Here is a 12,788-nt window from a genome sequence, read left to right as displayed (position 1 = left end):
ACTATTTTAATGCAGATCTGAGCTTATCATAACTATCATGATAGTGATATCCCTACTATCGTGATATATCGCACTATCGATACTATTGCTTAGCCCTAAACAATATATTGATATATCGCATATTGTATTGTTTTAAGACAATATCGCTATATTGTTGTAAGACAATATCGCTGTATTGATACAAAGTTGTATCAATATATCACGTATTGTGATATATCGACATATTGTGGCTTGTTAACATGACTGACAATCGAATTATTGTACATTGTGTATGTGTGTGTGGTTAAACTGAAGAGTATGCAATGCTTCTGAAAGAAAAAAAATAGCTCACTTATTTCCCTTAAAAAATGACACAGACCATTGTTTAGACTCCACTTTGTATCATGCAATATATCACTGTATTGCAATACACCAGAGGCAATATATCGATACATCTACACACTGTATCGTTGCAACTCTAGTATCAGTGTTGGGAGTAACGCGTTACATAATATTATTACTTTTGTGGTACCTAAGTAATATAACAAAATACGCTATAGAAACAGGTAATATAACTCAAATTACTTTACTTACAAATATAACGCGTTACCTAAGTAATAAAGTTACTGTAACGAGTCTAATATTATGTAATATTATTACTACAAGTAACGAAGTTACTAATCTCGTTAGTAATCCACTGAGTAATGCCTAGCCACAACAAAGTAATGAAACCTACTGAATGAAGCTTATTCACCAGTTTCTTATTTATAACCAAGATTTGCACATTGCCCAACAACGAAATCATGTCATGTGATAAGGTGGTAGTTTCACATGTGACAGCTTAAGGCTGTGGACACAAAGTAATATAATATGTAACATTATTATAGTTACTTTATTTTATGAGTAATATGAACTGTAACTAAATAGTTCAGTTGCAAGTAATATGTAACTAGTTACTTTTAAAAAGTAACTTGCCCAACACTGTCTAGTATGTACAGAGCTCTGTTCAATTGCTCTAATAGAACAGTCACTTTTGGTATTCAGATCTGGATAACTGTACCTATCTGTTTGTGTTGTGTACATGCCATATCTATGTACATAACTATTATGTTCATATGTATATACATTATACACGTGTTTGTGTCCATATAGTATATAGTGAATATGTGAGTGTTTTTTTCAGGCATAGTTGTCCACCAGGGTCGTTGTTCACAGCTCAAGTGATGAACTATTGTCCTGACAACTTCCTACCCATTAAGGTGAGAATTATGCAGTCACGTCTCCTGAGTAACAGTAAATACTCTATAGAACATTCAGTTTGACACAAATATTATGAACCAACTCTTTTGTTTTTGCTGTCGTAAGAGTTTGGGCTAGAAGTGTGATTATGATCAACCTTAAGATAGTTGAACATTTATGGATAAATACTCTAATAGAACAATCAGACTTATTGTAGTACTGTATGTTGTAAGAGATTATACTTTTGAGCTGGATACTTGATTATTAAAACAGTATTTACCCTTTACTCAGTTTGATTACAATTATTGTTAAAAATCATTTCATGTGAAAATTGGTAGGGAAACATATGCAGTGTTGCTGATGTATTACTGTAAGCCCTGTTTGTGGGTTGAGACCTAGTTGTTAATGCTGTTTGTAGATACTTCCATTCAAATTTGTTCACTCTATATAGCTTTTGGTTTGCTACAACTACCTGTAGTTAGTCTTTAGTTGAGTAATCTATATCAATTAACACAACAGTTTTAACACCTTTTTTAAACACAATGGGGAGGATGTTTGGGTGGGGGTGTTGTGACAACACTTCATACAGTCTTTAATCCCACATAATAGGTATCCCTCCCTTTTTAACACACGCACGCACGCACGTACACACACACACACACCAAAAGTGGTTCTTTTTATCATATTAAGATAGAAAGACAGAACAAATTTACAGGATACTTGATTTTATTTGCATAGCTAATCAATGTTTGGTCTTCTAGAAAACACTTGAACAAGAGGCCAAGAAATGTCAACATCTCATCTTGTGGACAGATGGTGACAGAGAAGGGGAGAACATTGCTTCGGAGATCACTGAAGTCTGCAAGAATGGTAAGTAGGGTGACACCACATTTAATGTGCATCACATGATCATGCCTTGGGACTGACCAGCTGATTACTACTGTAGGTATCCAGGTAAGTTTGCTTTAGGACTTAGCTAAGTGTCGGTTTCCTTATTTTGAGACTCCACATTAACTGTATCATGTGTTTCCTAATATTTTAGCATGTATTAAGGAAATTAATTCACTGTGTAGTTCGACCAAGGATACAGATTCATAGAGCAAGATTCTCAGAGATTACACCAAGGTGAAGTGACTTATGTGTGTAGGTGGTGAGTGTGAGTTGTGTTTATGTAGATCAATTCAGAGAGCTTATCAGAACTTGGAGCAGCTGAATGTTAGGGTGTCACAGGCAGTGGATACAAGGAAAGAAGTTGATTTAAGAATTGGTGAGAAGGCATGGCTTATAAATGTTTCTAAGTGTCAGTACTTGAAGTACACGTATTCATGAGTATGCATGCATACGTACATGCCATGTCAGATCAGTGTGCACACAAACACACATCTGCAAGTCTGTATTTTGAATTGCACATGTTTCTTACAGGTTGTGCATTCACTCGATTCCAGACATTACGACTCACTAAAGTGTTCCCCTCAGTATTGAACAGCCATACTATCAGCTATGGTCCCTGCCAGTTCCCCACACTGGGATTTGTGGTGGACAGGGTAAGCTCATCCTTTAGGCATCTAAAAACAGAATGTAGTGTCTGTTGTTTGTATAGTACAAGCAAGTTCAAGCATTTGTTTCTGAAACATTTTATAAGGTTAAAGGTAAGTGAAGAGAACTTGAGGTGTATGTAGGCCTCTCCTACTGGCCATGGTAATTATATATATGTTTCTGGTATTATAAATTATGAATTTAGTGTTGAGTGGCACAAAATGTCAAACAGAAATATTCACAAGTTCAATTGTGTGATCACCTGACTGTTCTATTAGAGTATATTGCTTATAGTATAATCATCATTGATGGTAGCACAGGGCTGGCCACTTTATGCTAACAGCTATATATCCAAACCACAAATATAATGACCTTTTTTTTTTTCTGCAAGATTTTTTTTGCTGCTAGAGTCTTTGAAAAGAAGCACAACAGTTACCCAAAAAAACTTAATTATTTCAACACCAGGTTGTGTATTTATTTCTATTGTTTTCATGTACTCCAGTTACCCATACCACCCAAGAGGCTAGTTGTGAGTTCAATTGGAAGAGGTATGTACATACTGTAGTTATAGTTGTATTTGGGTTATAACAAAAATTACTGGATTTTTATTATTGCGTATACTGTAGGGTACGACTTTTCCATCACACAGCTTGTTTGGTGATTTATCAGATATGTATGGAGGTATGTATGCGTATGTTACTTGTTGTTCTATATGGACGTACGCACGCACACACATCTGCATGCAAGTGCACACACGTATATGCACGGATATGCTCACACACTCACACTTATTGTAAAGACGTGATAAATGTATAAAGACCATATATATAAACTCAAGCTTTCGATTGCTCAGTGGCTGTTATTATTCATCTCTTTCCAGGATCCTGTTGCTAAGGTGATCACTATCCAGAGGAAGAGAAAATCAAAATGGAGGCCAGTGGCTCTTGACACAGTGGTATTGTAATGATTACTGTTTATTTCAAGCAGAGCTCTACCTCACGAGTTATAGATTAGCCACTATTATTAGTATTAGTGGGAGGGCACTGATAATGGTCATGTGACCAAGAGTCCATATTAGAAACTAGAGAGGAGATTCTTGATATCCTATATCATCATGACAGCCAAACATTAAGTTTGATACTGCTATTGGAAACTTCTTTGTAGCAATTTAAAAGTTGGCCAGTTTAGAGAGGCAGAAGTGTTCCATTGTAGTTTGTTATTCAATATGGGACCTTGTGTCCCCATACAAAATTGCTAAAATATTGGCTAAATATGTATTTGCTGATTATTATGGAGCACTACAAGGCCGTAAAGTTGCAATGCCAGCCAGCCAATGGGGGTAGAGTCTGCATTATACTATCACCAGTGTTGTAGTAGTGCATGGTAGTACAGTGGAGCATTAGTTATCTGGACATCAGTTGTCTGGGCCACAGGATCCAAATACCAAGTGATTGTTGTATTAGTATTCTAGTTCTTCTATTAGAGTATCTTCAACTGTATTCTTTGGTTATGCTTTTTGTGTCAATTATTGAATTACTTTATAATTATCTGTTGATGGTCTCCAGGGTTTCAGATAACCGAGGTTCCACTGTACCTGTGTACATAGGTAATTCCAGTGGGTGTTGTATGTAGGAATTGGAGAAAACAGTTTCTCGTAAGTTGAAGATCAATGCTAAGGAGACTATGAGAATAACTGAGAAACTCTACACTCGAGGGTGAGTGGCTAACTGATCTAAAAGAATAGTGGATGAAGTGTTTGGGTATCTTATGTCACAAATTAAAGGCATGAGACTTAATTACAAATGCTTGTCTTGAGCTTGTTTAGAATTTGCAGAAATGTTCGCTGATACCATTTAAAAGTATTACATTGTTTGCAGCACAGAGCCAGGACATGCATACGTATGTTACAGTATCTCTCAACTATCTCTTGTGGTCATATGTTGTTTTTTAAAAAAATAAAGTTTTTTGAAGCCCACTAGCATTGAGTCCACAATATTAGCTCAATCTACAGTTTCCTTACATAGATTATTGATATTAAAGCACTGGTTATATGTACAGTAATTTTGTACTAATTGATGTAGGTATATCAGTTATCCAAGGACAGAGACAAACATGTTTCCAGACTCTTTTGACCTGCGTAGTGTGGTGGAAGCTCAAACAGTAGACCGTGCATGGGGAGGTAAGGTGTATGTTCTATTAGAGTATTCTGTAGGGAATTGTTGATTATACCTTCTACCTTAAGATCATGTTGAAGTATTCTTACATACTGTCCTGATTTCAGGGTTAAAATGTTTGTACAAATGAGACCATGGCCAAAAGTCCTGATTATGAAAGTGTCCTTATTAGGGAGGTGTCCTTATTAGGAAGGTGTCCTGACTTCAGAGGTCTGAATACAATATGTGTATAAATGGGTCCATGGGCAGGTATCCTGATTATCAAGGTGTCCACATTTTTCAGCAGTTATTTTGATGGACTGCACTGTGCATCTACATAATATCACTGTTAGTCATTCCCAATAGGATTTGCTAATCAGGTTCTGACTGATGGACCTAACCCACGTCAGGGTCACAAAACAGACAATGCTCATCCTCCTATTCACCCAGTAAGACATGCTACCAACTTGGAGGTATGTGTTGGGTGTTTGTACTGATAGAATTTCTGATCATGTTCCTATTTTATTGTTATAAAGGTTTTAGGGATAAGCAACTGGCCCACAAAATATTTATTACATTTATAGGCAGGCTTGGTGTTATGATGGTTTTGTGTATCAGTTGGTTAAAGGTGCTGAGTGGAGTAGTCCTGTAAACTTAAAATGTAATGGAATAGCTATTGCATAAAGAAATTTGCTTAGTGGCAACCTGAAATTCTCACATGTGGCATTTCATTTTTCAGGGAAATGAAAAGAGAATTTATGAGTTCATTGTGAGACATTTTCTAGCCTGCTGCTCACAGGTGTGTGTGTGTGTGTGTGTGTGTGTGTGTGTGTGTGTGTGTGTGTGTGCACGCATGCGTGCATGTTGCATTGCATCTATATTTCATAACGAACATACGTGACCCAGTCTGGGAAAACCGGTCTTATTGCCAATGTCAGCAGATTCGATTTTTCACCAGAACACAAAGCTACATGAATAAACTATCTAATTTCACAATCAAAATCAGCTAGACTTGAGTGGTACGGTTTTGCTGGCTGCTTTTCCCAAGCTCAGTGGCGATCCGTACGTGCGGTGTGGGGCCTTAATGGAGCTCTGGCCAGTGTGGGGATGGCTGTATATGGCTGTACAGCTCTGTGGTGTTGAATAAATACCTCTGCTGTGAATTTCCTCTTATTTTAGCCAGTTTTGAGACCTGAATTGAATGGCCCATAACTTGGCCTAGTTCATCCCTACACCTTCCTTTTCAATTTTTTGAACAACCTCTTGCCCTCCATCCAGCCCCCCATCTCCCTCCCCTTTTGGAGCTCACCTGATACAGTCAACCTCTGTTCAAAAACTATCTAAAATGGCGGGAAACTTAGTTGTTGGCTACTTGCATAGTGGATGCTCTGGAAGGTAAGGAATTGGTATAAAATGTGTGAAAATTTGTTACACCTAGCTTCAACCATTGGCAAGCTACAACACACTAAATACTTAAAACTGGCATTTCTCGATACTTTTAAATAGGCGATAAGACCGGTTTTCCCAGACTGGGTGACATATAGTGACTGAATTTTGGAGAATCAACCACTTTGTCACATTTGACATCTCAAGTATTTATGGTTGAAATAAAGCATTGCTAAGCACCAATCAACTTCACATTGAGTAAACTCTTAGCCTGTACTTGAATTACCTGAAATAAATAGCTACATATGTACTATTACGGTAACACAGTAAAGTGCTAAATTCTATTTATTTCACACATGACAAAGTGATTGATTTTCCAAAATCTGGTCACAAACATACCCCTCACTTAGTAGCATGTCACTTATAATTGTATTGTATTCACTGACAGGATGCACAGGGACAGGAGACTACAGTGGAGATAGATATTGCTAATGAAAGGGTATGTATATCAGATACCAGCTATTTCATGTCCCTTCATAGACTACAGACGACCTAGTGAAGTGGTTTGTTGAACTTTTGTCTAGCTATTATGTTTGTGGTTGCAACTTTTAAAAATAATTTTAGTAATAAATACTGTACTTGTAGAGTTAAACTAAAAAAATTCATGGTTCATAGTTAGACCACTGATGATAAATTATTTAGATTGATCATGTTTCATTCTCACTCACAGTTCACAACTCAGGGGTTGGTCATTACAGCCAGGAACTATTTAGATGTGTACCCTTATGAGACTTGGAGTGCTAAAGTAATCGATTTCCACGTTCCAAATCTGGATACGTTCATACTCCATTTCTCTATTAGACTATCCCACAGTATCAAGAAGGTGATACCTTCCAGCCAACAGCAATGGAGGTGTGTACTATAGTTCACTGGGTCTGACTCTACCATACATTATTATTAGTCGTGTATGTACACTTAGTGATTATTGTGGTGTTACAGATGGTGGAAGGGCAGACTACAGCTCCACCACTGCTACAAGAAGCTGACCTTATTGCACTGATGGAAAAACATGGAATAGGTATTAATTTGTGTGTGTGTATGCATGTGTGTGTGTGTGTGTGTGTGTGTGCGTGCGTGCGTGCGTGCGTGCGTGCGTGCGTGCGTGCGTGCGTTTATGTATTTATGTGCTTGTACTGTCATTATAAATAGGTTGTTGTACGTATTGTTACATAGTACTGCAACTACTGGTATTATAGACATCTGGTGTTCACATGTAGTACACTCACACAGGTACTGATGCTACACATGCTGAACACATAGAGACAATCAAACAGCGACAGTATGTTGGTGTACAGTCTGATGGCTCCTTTGTACCAGGAGAACTTGGCATGGGTCTTGTGGAAGGTTAGCGTGCGCACGCACACACATAACAGGACACGAATGAATGAACCAGTTGTTTTGACATTTTTATGTCTTAGCGGTTAGCACAAAACACATTGTAGAATACACCTGTAGGTCTGGGACAAACTTTGATTTTTGGTATCTGAATAATAATGCAAATATTTTGACTGCAAACGAATGGCACTTCAAACATTCTTTAGCATTAGATATTAGGAAAAGCTAAGTTTTAGTTGATGTTCTGGTCAAAGAAAATATAATAACAGTCCTGATATCAAACCAATGCAAAAGGAGATTAATGGTCAGGCATATGAATAGTAAACAATCAAACGAATATTCGAATGTTCAAACTATTTGTCCCAGTCCTATTGTAGAATAAGTCATGATATGGGTATTGAAATCCAGCTCCAGATATTGTTTCTCCTAGCTGTTACCCAGTCTAACAAGCAGTCTATTCAAGCAGGATTTTATATAATTCATTAGGTTATGACTCAATGGGTTATGAACTATCCAAGCCATTCTTGAGGGCAGAAATGGAGGCTGATTTAGTGAGGTATTGTTGTCAAATCTTCTTGATTTGTTTGATTGTGTGACTGTTATCAGGATCTGTGAGGGAGAAAAGAGAGCAGAAGGCATGTTTGTGTGTGTGTTTAGTAGTTTGCATGTACTGATGTGAAATGCATGTGCATAATATGTACATACATGTAGACACATACCATATAACTAAATTTTTTTGTCAGATGTATTGAGAGAAACTATACAGAAATACACTGATGTGTTCAACCAGGCTGCCTCACAGGTTTGTGTGCACCAATAATTGATACATGATTTAAGCATTTCTTGCATCTACTAACAACTAGTACGTAGATCTTTTTATAGATATAAGGGTGCAGTAGAAACCTTTCTCTAATGGGCACTTACGGGGGCAAGTCAAGTTTAGATGTAGTAACGGTTTACTCTTTGTGCATGGAGCCAGATACAGTGTGACTAATGTCTGTGAAGGTTGATTTTCAAATTCTGAGAGTTGTTGTACTGTACAAATACATGTACTTTATTGGCCAACTAGCTGTATTTGGCTGTACAGCTCTGTGGTGTTAAATAAAGACTTGTGCTATAAATTACCTTTTTGAGCCATCAATAGCACCAAATTCATCCCAATACGCATTATACTAGCGTATTTTCGATGTCCAGTCGTATACATTTTCAATGCAACTCAATAATATTGCATCACATCTTCTCACAGGCTCACAAACTGGATGAGGCATTATCACATTATTTTGGACCTGCACAATCTTATGAGCCATCCTCCTCATCAGGTGATCCCAGTGATGACATCATCACTACATCACATGATGTCATACAGATGAGGCATACTACAGTAATCCAGTGAGGAAGTGTCCGATATGTAAGAACAGTGACATGGCCATCAAGAAGAAGAGGGATGGATGGTGTGTGCATGAACTGTTTAGTATAACTACTATGTAGTAATGATGATATTTCTGATCTTTTAGTTATGTGCTTACTTGCTTGGCTTATCCAAATTGTAAAGCAGCTCAGTTCTTTCCATCATCAGTGCTGGATCTGTCTGTACACCATTCGTCTTGTGATCAGGTATGAATTACTTTGCTATAGTCTTTGTAGGGTGTGCTGTACTGTATGCGTGCTACTGGGACCTTGCCATTGCAAACTATGCTGTCACACTCAGAGTGGGGTCACAAGTTTATTATCCACAGTGTCAGCCTCAACCTGTTAAGAAATTGCAGTTCAAGTTTAAGAGAGGATCAGTACCACCATTTATGGGTGAAGAGTAAGTGTTTATGTATGTAATAGTGGTGTACATTATTCTATTGGACACACTCTGTATTATTATGTGGTTGTTAATATAGTTAAAAGTAAATACTGGGCTTAGGAAGGCATCTACAGACCAGTTGAAATTAGTGCATACAGTGTACTTTGAGGTGACTAAATTTAGCGATTTGAATATTGGCTAAATTAGCGCATACAAAATTTAACGATTTAATGAATTTGTGAATTGATGTAATTAATTAACCATACATTTTGCAGGTTTAGTGTGTACTAAATTTAGTGAAAAAACCAAAATCGCTAAAATTGCTAAATTTAGTATATCGCTAAATTATTATGGTACATATAGTTGGCTTGGTGACACGTCTGTTCTTGGGTATAGTAACCATTGAATGTAAGATAATGGGCTGTATTTTTAAACTCTGGATCCTTAACATGCAGACGTTTCTTAGTAAATTAGGTGTCGAGTACTTTTCAATTATCCAGTTGGCATACGTGGCAAGATAAGGGACCAACATTTTTTCTCCAGTAGAACATAGTACTTCACAAAACACTCTAATTGAACAGCTACTAGAGATACCGCCATACTATTGTATGTGTACAACTTTTTGAAGGTCATCAATTTGATCTCACAAATTTCACCTGTGGATGGCTGTCCATTCCTTTTTCATCATGGCTTACTCTGTATGTGTAAATCAACTTATGCTGAAAAAAAAAACATCAAAATTTATACATACACATCCAGTGTTGGTATTGTCTCTTTGCAGGTATGTTGGGTGTACTGGTTGTGATACAGACCTGAAAGAAGCACTATCATTGAGAGAGTGGCTACCACCCGGGCATACTTCCACACATACTGCAAGTACTGGTAGATCAACCACTGCTGGAAGAGCTCTACCCACTGCAGGACGAGGTTCAGGACGAGCCCCACCCACAAGTGCTGCACCAGGTAGATGATGCAAACGTTATGTGATGTTTGATTGTGGGATTGAATTACTGTAGGACCTAGTAGAGGCCGTGGGGGAAATCCTAGCAGAAAAAGGAAACACCCGTACAATAATAATGATGACAATGATGATAATGATAGTGGATGTGTGATTACTAGTGTGAATGGGATCAGTCAAACTTTCTCTTCATCCCAGTCATCTCAGAGATGGAATAGCACCAGTAGAAACTATGGTACCAGTCATGGGAGCCAACCTAGACCCCCACCATCATTTGCCTCCAGTGGATATGGCAGTCAGTCAGCATTGTCAACTTCAAGGTTTACTGGAGGATCTTATTCTTCCAGGTAGAACAAGCTTTATGTGTTGACAGTTGTGTACTATTATATACGCATGTTTACTTTGGGAAGATTTCAAATCTATTTTTTGTTTTGGCGAAGACTTGATCTTTGGGCCAATTATAGAAGTTTCATTTATATGTATGTATGTAGGGTAGGGTAGGGCTACATAAATTTGAGTCTTGCTTGACTTTTTTTCCTGTGCTTTATAGTGGCATGGATACTACTGGTGATAACTGTGTTGTGTGTTCATGTGGTACACCTGCTATCTTACTCACTGTCAAGAACCCATCCAGCAGCAACCTTGGTGAGATGGTTATTATTTTCCTTGTGACCTATTTCATGCTACTCAGGTCGTCAGTTTTACAAGTGTTCCAAGAGAGATGGTGGTTGTGATTTCTTCCTCTGGGCTGACTCTCCACCAACTGCTGCAGCTCCGATGAACAGCACGGGGACAGCACCACCATCTCGCTTTGGTGGGGATAGTTCCCACAACTACAGGCTAGTATCATATACAGGGGAACTCATTAATAGGGCCACTGTTGGGACCATAGTATATGGCCTCAATAAAGAGGTGGTTTATTAACGAAGTTATGGAGTTACTAATATACATATGTGCAGTGGAACCTGTCTTAGCAGTCACCTATGTTGAGGGATGATTTCAGTGCATAATTTACATCACAGTAAACCACTTGTCTGAAGTAGACATCTGTCTAGACAAATGTGACAGATTTCACTGTTGCTGTTCATTGGTGCTTTGTAGTTTAGTAGTCTCGCATAGCCAGACCACTATTTTTGGACAGGGACTTATCAATTAGAGATTATAAGCGCCCGCACTGAAGAAGCGCAGACACTTATAATCTCTAATTGATTAATCTCTGTACTGAAATAGTGGTCTGGCTATGCGAGACTATAGCTTACTGTGTGTGCGTGTGCGTGTGTGCAGAATAACTGAGTGGCTAGATTATCAGCTTGGTAATTGAAAAGTTATAGGTTCAATTCTTGAGCAAGAAACTTTACTCACATTGCTGCAGTCTACCCAGTTGTATAATGGGGACCTGGTAGCCTGGTGTAAATTTGGGAAGCAGCCCACTCAGCTGTAACGCCAATGGGGGTACCTGGTGTTAATTTTAAAACAAATTCCCAACTCTCCTAGCAGTGTTAGGGTCGTTGTGGAACTGTTCCATGGCCTCTCCGTGAGACTGGACAGTCCTGCGAGTTACTAGCAGGAGGATTTGCCTGCACAAGGCTTGAATGCCTGAATGGTGCACAGGCATCCCAGTACTGGTTCACTGGCTGTGTTTTGCACAGCTGCCAGATGCTTTGCTTTTTCTCTGTGTGTGCACATGTTATGTACATTTGTATGCATGCTTAATAATAATGCAGGGGGGACACAACAACAATTGGACAAGATCCTACTTGTAAATGTGGACTAAAAGCAGTTAAGTAAGTAAACGTAATAAGATATCTCATGGAAGTACGTCTGGTATGTTAAAAAAAAAACTTGCAGGAGAACAGTGCAGAAAGATGGTCCAACAAAGGGCAAACAGTTTTACACTTGCTCCAAGCCTCGTGAGAGTCAGTGTGGACATTTCCAATGGAGTGATGAGGTGGACCAGTTTGATGGTGGTGGTAGTAGTAGTAGTTTTGCTTCATCACATCATTCTGGGGGAGGAGCCCCTGGCTTTCTGCCACCATTAAAGAAATCAAGAAGCAATTTTTCAAATGCCACAAGATCAACAAATAACACAGGAGCTGCAGCTAAACGAAAATGTAGTGTTTGTAAACAGGAAGGTGAGTAATACACAGGTATAGTATTTACTATACCTTCTTCTTGTATAATTTATAGGTCATACGAAAAGAACTTGTCCTCAGTTAAAGTGACAGTAGGACCATCCATCAGTGAACTTTTTAAAGCATACTTAACTTGCTCAATGGTCATGTACTCAACAACAAATCCATATGTATATATTGTATACCTGCAGTTTCATCACACAAACATTTTATAGTGA

The 12,788-nt window shown here is 38.2% G+C and overlaps 1 protein-coding gene across 1 annotated transcript in view; it reads left to right on the top strand.

Moving 5' to 3' along the window:
* Positions 1-12,788, top strand: part of LOC136250441 (DNA topoisomerase 3-alpha-like) — a 14,415-nt gene extending 1,627 nt beyond the window's left edge. The window contains exons 4-35 of the mRNA XM_066042645.1: positions 1,163-1,238; positions 1,980-2,088; positions 2,292-2,343; positions 2,394-2,485; positions 2,641-2,762; positions 2,819-2,867; positions 3,257-3,302; positions 3,381-3,435; positions 3,635-3,709; positions 4,387-4,469; positions 4,836-4,933; positions 5,274-5,380; positions 5,647-5,706; positions 6,742-6,792; positions 7,024-7,098; positions 7,155-7,205; positions 7,293-7,371; positions 7,584-7,697; positions 8,175-8,244; positions 8,295-8,323; positions 8,432-8,490; positions 8,935-9,007; positions 9,055-9,139; positions 9,203-9,302; positions 9,425-9,498; positions 10,262-10,443; positions 10,497-10,785; positions 10,989-11,083; positions 11,130-11,277; positions 12,163-12,222; positions 12,287-12,570; positions 12,626-12,788. Of these exons, the coding sequence (XP_065898717.1) occupies positions 1,163-1,238; positions 1,980-2,088; positions 2,292-2,343; positions 2,394-2,485; positions 2,641-2,762; positions 2,819-2,867; positions 3,257-3,302; positions 3,381-3,435; positions 3,635-3,709; positions 4,387-4,469; positions 4,836-4,933; positions 5,274-5,380; positions 5,647-5,706; positions 6,742-6,792; positions 7,024-7,098; positions 7,155-7,205; positions 7,293-7,371; positions 7,584-7,697; positions 8,175-8,244; positions 8,295-8,323; positions 8,432-8,490; positions 8,935-9,007; positions 9,055-9,139; positions 9,203-9,302; positions 9,425-9,498; positions 10,262-10,443; positions 10,497-10,785; positions 10,989-11,083; positions 11,130-11,277; positions 12,163-12,222; positions 12,287-12,570; positions 12,626-12,660 (2,977 nt within the window). The 3' untranslated portion in view covers positions 12,661-12,788. The remainder of the gene's footprint in view (positions 1-1,162; positions 1,239-1,979; positions 2,089-2,291; positions 2,344-2,393; positions 2,486-2,640; positions 2,763-2,818; positions 2,868-3,256; positions 3,303-3,380; positions 3,436-3,634; positions 3,710-4,386; positions 4,470-4,835; positions 4,934-5,273; positions 5,381-5,646; positions 5,707-6,741; positions 6,793-7,023; positions 7,099-7,154; positions 7,206-7,292; positions 7,372-7,583; positions 7,698-8,174; positions 8,245-8,294; positions 8,324-8,431; positions 8,491-8,934; positions 9,008-9,054; positions 9,140-9,202; positions 9,303-9,424; positions 9,499-10,261; positions 10,444-10,496; positions 10,786-10,988; positions 11,084-11,129; positions 11,278-12,162; positions 12,223-12,286; positions 12,571-12,625) is intronic.

This window comes from Dysidea avara, chromosome 3 (assembly GCF_963678975.1).
Source record: "Dysidea avara chromosome 3, odDysAvar1.4, whole genome shotgun sequence".
NCBI classification, from domain to species: Eukaryota; Metazoa; Porifera; class Demospongiae; order Dictyoceratida; family Dysideidae; genus Dysidea; species Dysidea avara.
The sequence above is the reverse complement of the archived record's forward strand: the minus strand, read 5'-3'. Positions and strand labels throughout refer to the sequence as shown.